The 5,261-nt window shown below is 41.4% G+C and overlaps 1 protein-coding gene across 1 annotated transcript; it reads left to right on the forward strand.

The window, feature by feature from the left end:
* Window positions 1-2,319: 2,319 nt before the first annotated feature.
* On the forward strand, window positions 2,320-3,741 carry EPUS_09326 (uncharacterized protein; the record flags this gene model as incomplete). Its single annotated transcript, XM_007804160.1, has 1 exon — window positions 2,320-3,741. The coding sequence occupies one exon, from the start codon at window positions 2,320-2,322 to the stop codon at window positions 3,739-3,741; it is 1,422 nt and encodes a 473-aa protein (XP_007802351.1).
* Between the last annotated feature and the right edge of the window lie 1,520 nt (window positions 3,742-5,261).

Here is a 5,261-nt window from a genome sequence, read left to right on the forward strand (position 1 = left end):
TTATTCTCTTAACTAATTATATTACTTTTTAGCTAATTAGGGCTTTTAGAGTTCTATTTATATTTGGTATTATAACATACCTTATAAGCTGTCTCCTGCCGTTATAGTCTATGCACACCGTCTTGATTTCCAGTCTTGTCGCCTCTAAGGCAGTTCGTCTGTAATAGCTCGCTACTACAGAGAGCCACTACTTTCTCTGCTGTCCGCAATAGGCATCCTGCCATTATTTAATTATTCCATCATAGTTTCATTTTATATTCTTATATCGTTGCTCCTCCTTATCTACTTCCTTAGCTTTTTCAGGGTTAATTGATCTCCTACCTCTTTGCGCTGACTCGAATCCACCATCTTCGCTGCCTTAATTGTTTCCTTATATTCAGTACAAATAGCTCTAGGTATAACTACTATTGTTAAGGATCAATATAGTTCGCCTTAGTACGGCTTATATAGCAGCGACAAGGATGTGTAGATATCTGCTATAGATAGCAGCAGGATATTTGGCTATATATGTATAGCCAAATTCAAGAGTGTTCAGAAGAAGGCTAAGTAAGTAATATTAAAGAGGCATAGATACCCTCTCTTGCGGAATCTCTTATCCTACAGCATTTCTATCTAAATTATCTGATTAGCTAAGCAAGTATACATAATTATAAGAGCTATCCTACCACAATACTATTTATTATATTTCTTAAAAATCTTTGCTTTTCTTATTTTTAATTAATATAAATAACTTATATTAAAATGAGCTTCTAACTAGTCCTCAGGGTTAGCTTTTACTTTTTTATATTCCTTTATTAAGTAAGCTTATTTAATTAATTTAATAAGGTTATTAGCTGTCTAAATAGTAATTTATAAATGTTTACTATTAAGCCTTTTTGCTTAAGATATACTTTTATTATCTAAAGTTCTATAGACTATATATAGCCTATAATTATATATAGTATAGAAATCTTTAGGAATAATATAAGAAGTAAAAAGTAAATTTACGCTTAAATAAGGAATAAATAAAGTATTATATAGTCTTAAATTATTATATAGTAGCTTAATATTAACAGTACCTCTTTCCTAAATAAAGAGAGTCTTACTACCTAACTTAACCTTATACTAACCTGATTTATTAATTATAAGGTCTGAGTTAAATATATTAATCTAGTTATTTATATAGGTAGTTCCTTTACTATTACAAATCTAGTTAAAAGAACTAGGATTAGATTAAGATACTATTAGAGATATCTTACTTAGACAAAGAGAGGATACTAGCATAGAATTTTTATTAATATTAGCTAAAGAGCTTATTATCTTAATAATAGTACAGGCCTAATAATTATTATTACTTTTGTTAGAAGCTGCTTATTTAATAAATTAAGATACATGATTATCCTTAGCCTTATTATCGCCTAGATAAGCCTGTATTAATTTTAAAAAGTATATAAACTTAGATACTTTGCGACTACTCTCTAATAAGGGAGATTATGAAAAAGGCTAATTATTATAGCTATAAAATTATAAATAGTATTATTCGAAAGCTAACTCTTCTAGCTTTCGAATAATACTATTTATAATTTTAGCTGCAGAAGGAGCACCCTTTTCTTCCCATACAGTTCTAGGCTTTGGCTGGCGCTGTGACCTGCGCAATTCCATGTAGAAGTTGACCTTGATCGTTGATCCTCCGAAGATGGGGGAAAAAAGTCATGCCAAGACCCAAAATTCTTGGCACGCTAAAATGATGCCATTTCACCACCGGCGCGTGGGATAGTCTCTTGAACCGTTCAACATGTGATTTGGCCCTTGTTCAACACTAAGGATAGCTATCTAGAGTCTCTAATAAGTAATTCAGTCATTCAGCAGCAACAACAAGTCTACATTCACAGAAATCGCTTAGCGAACAAGTTTGTGGAATCCCTCATACAAATTTGGTGGGCAAATCCATGGCCCTGTTGCGGAGATGAATATTTGAATTGGCCGTTTGCGCCACATAGTCCGCCGTAATTATTACGCTAAATTGCGGGAGCGCTAATCCTATTCTGTGGCAACGTGAGGATTGGATTGTAAATCTAACTTGATATTTCTTTCGTTGTATGTAGTAAGCAAAACCCAACAAAGGGGCGCGTCACATTGGGATTCAAGCAATCGCTGTCTTGCCCCCTTGCATGAAGGACGGACTCACACCATCAGCCAATCACTTCAGCTGTGATGTTTGCCCGTAAGGCAAATTGGGGCTGCGGATGGGCCAGGGCTCTCCGCTCTCGCTGCGCGCTTGACAAACATCCTCCTCTTTCTTTTTGACCATAAGTTCTCCTGCGCCATCTTATGTCCACGATGCCTCTGAACATCGAATGTCCAGAGCCTCAACGGCTCCTCAAACGCTTTCTTGACGAGAGCGATTCTGAGTGTCCGCAACCGACCAAGCGCCAGCAGCTTTCACCCACTCCTCCGGCAGCTGACCACAAAGACCCTCAACCAAGCAGCCTCAAAGCTCCCCCTCCGACACCGACAGAGCCTTCGCCGCTTTCGACGCCTTCGAAGAAACCCGGATCCAAGGACGTCGACCCTGCCCCCGCTTCTGCTCCAAGACGGGGCCGCGTTGACGATTGGATTGCCAAAGGCCCTCTCCCTCGCCCAAGCAGTGCTCCTCCACGACTGTCTTGCATTGATCCACCTGTGATCCCTGATCCTCTCGTGATCCCTTATCCACCTGTGGTCCCTTATCCAGGCGAAGAACAGCGGCCGTTACTAGAAGTGCTTAAAGAGATGTCGCAGTCACAAAGTTGTGGACGAGGATCGGCCACACCTGGTCGAAATTCACGGTCGGCCACGCCCCACCCCGATTATCGCTCAATTCTCCGCAATAATGGTGTATTCATTGATCAAACGGGAGCAAAGATACCGCAGGAGCTCCGCAGCCTCCTTGATTCAGCCATTCTCAACGAGCGGTCCTCGTCCTTGTCGCCTGAAGCGATTGCCGAAGCAGTGAGTACTGCCGTGGAAGTCGCAGACAGCCCAGAAGGCAACATATACGACCTCACTGGGACGGCCATGCTCCCTATCAAACGCTCTGATGTCGGGCGCGGAGGCAACACGCTCTGGTACACCGATGGTTTGCCTAGGAAACAGGCTTATGACACTCCTCTGGCAAAGCCTAAGCCTGACGTTCACTGTGGTTACCTGACTGGCCAGAGGTCTGATTGGACGATCGAGGAGAACGCAGTCATCGACCATCAACGAGCAACACGGATCACACAGCCAGCCAAAGGCAATAGCTTTCCATTTTTCATTTTTGAGATGAAGTCGGAGGCCATGGGCGGCACGATCTGGCAAGCGGAAAACCAGGCAGCGGGCAGCGGCGCTTGTTGCGTCAGTGCCATGCGCTGGCTCTACCGAGAGGCTTATGCCGCCGAGGACCAGCCAATCGTCGACTCCATTGCTTTTTCTGCTTGTGTCACCCACCGAGAGGTCGCCTTTCACGTTCACCACTACTCCCAGGCCGAGGCCCGGTACTACATGTCTTCGATTGGGACCTTTCAGACGGTGCGAGAAGTCCAAGCGTGCAACAATCTGGTCCGAAACATCTTCGAGCACGGCCTGGAAACTCGTCAGAAGAAGACCCGAGAGGCACTCAAGCAGCTCTACCCTTTCCCACAGCATTGGAAGAAGACTCGACCTGCTGCCGTGTTGGATTCGCAAGCTGCCGACGCGAACGATGATCAAGAGCGCTCCAGCAAGAGGCAGCGGGCGGGGTAGAAAAGTCGAGGTCATGGGGAGGTGGCAGCGGGCAACTTGATGAAAGCGATAAGCATCAAAGCATTTTGGATGAGAGCACTGTACTTCGGCACAAGGGACCGTTGCTACCCTGTGAAATGGACATTTATTTGCTCGCTTTCAAATTAATGGTGACTGTCTATGCAAAATAAAAGGTGCATGCCCGAAAAGATCATATTCTAGAGCAGCCAATTCAGTGACACAGGGGATAACTCGAGCTTTTGACAACCCGGAAACCCTGCAAGTCAGGTTACAGTAATCTTAACCTGACTCGGTCAGGCTCAGGTTGAGTTAACTTTCAACCCGACCCGACCCGAAATCCGAGGGTTGAGCCCCGCCCGAAGCTTGGCGCCGAAATTTATGGCAGTTCTCAGATTTGACCACCTACGTTTTAAAATAGTTATAACTTAATCAGTTTTGATTCAAATTACATTGAAGACTACTAGGGATAACTATTTCAAAATTAAAATAATAGTAAAAGAAAAAGTAAAAATAATAAAGTAATATCATTTTCTAATTAGTAAAGATAAAGAAATAATTAAGATAATAAAAGTAAAAAAATTGTTAAGATTTCCTAGCTAATAAAAGTAATGAAATAATTATAATAATAGAGATAAAGAAATTAAATTACCCCTAACACTGTTCAATTGTGAACCATACCCTTCACCCCACATACGGACTTTCTGCACCTTTCGCAGCTTCCTCATGCCATACAAGGCAACGATAGCGCTTAAGCCGATGCAAATGACACTGATAGCAGGGAAGGCAACATCAGACTCTTCAATGAAGTTCTTCAGATTCATGCCATAGAGGCCTGCGATCAGAGTTCCTGTAAAGTTTAATAATTTATATAATTTTATAAAAATTTTATTAAATATAAATTAATAAATATATAAAGATAAAAACATTAAGATATACTCTCTAAAAGATTAGTTTTAGAAATATATTTAATTATAAGTGTTTAACTTTAGAAGTATATTTAATTATAAATAATGTAGGGCTTAAGCGAGTGCAAAGTAAATCTTCTGTAGCGAATAAGCAAGTAATAATAAGAACAAGGCTTATAAAGCCGGAGAGAAGCAATAGCCATCTAGAGAGACGGCAGCAAAACGCGTGCGGCCCACACGCGTTAAGCATGCTCCCTGGGGGGACAGACAAACAGAGAAGGAGAAGAACTAGCAAAGGAAAAGCTACGCTAATTAGTAACAAATAAAGAAAGACTTGATAGATATTACTGAGGGTCTTAAAAAAGAAGAGGAAAATAATGGCAGAGTGGCAATAAGCGAAAGAGAGCTGGTGGAGCAGCTTAACAAGGTTATTAAATGCGTACTGCAGAGAACGCGCACAGGAAACGTAAGGGAAGGGGTTAAGGCAAGGCTTGACTGTATTAAAGCGCTACTAAAGACCTCCTCTAAGGCTATACCTAACTCTTAATCCTAAGGCGTAACCTAGGCAAGCATCGCTATAACAGAGAGGCGGCTAATAAGCGATTTGCTTATAAC

The sequence above is a fragment of the Endocarpon pusillum genome (assembly GCF_000464535.1).
Source record: "Endocarpon pusillum Z07020 unplaced genomic scaffold scaffold2907, whole genome shotgun sequence".
Classification (NCBI taxonomy): domain Eukaryota; kingdom Fungi; phylum Ascomycota; class Eurotiomycetes; order Verrucariales; family Verrucariaceae; genus Endocarpon; species Endocarpon pusillum.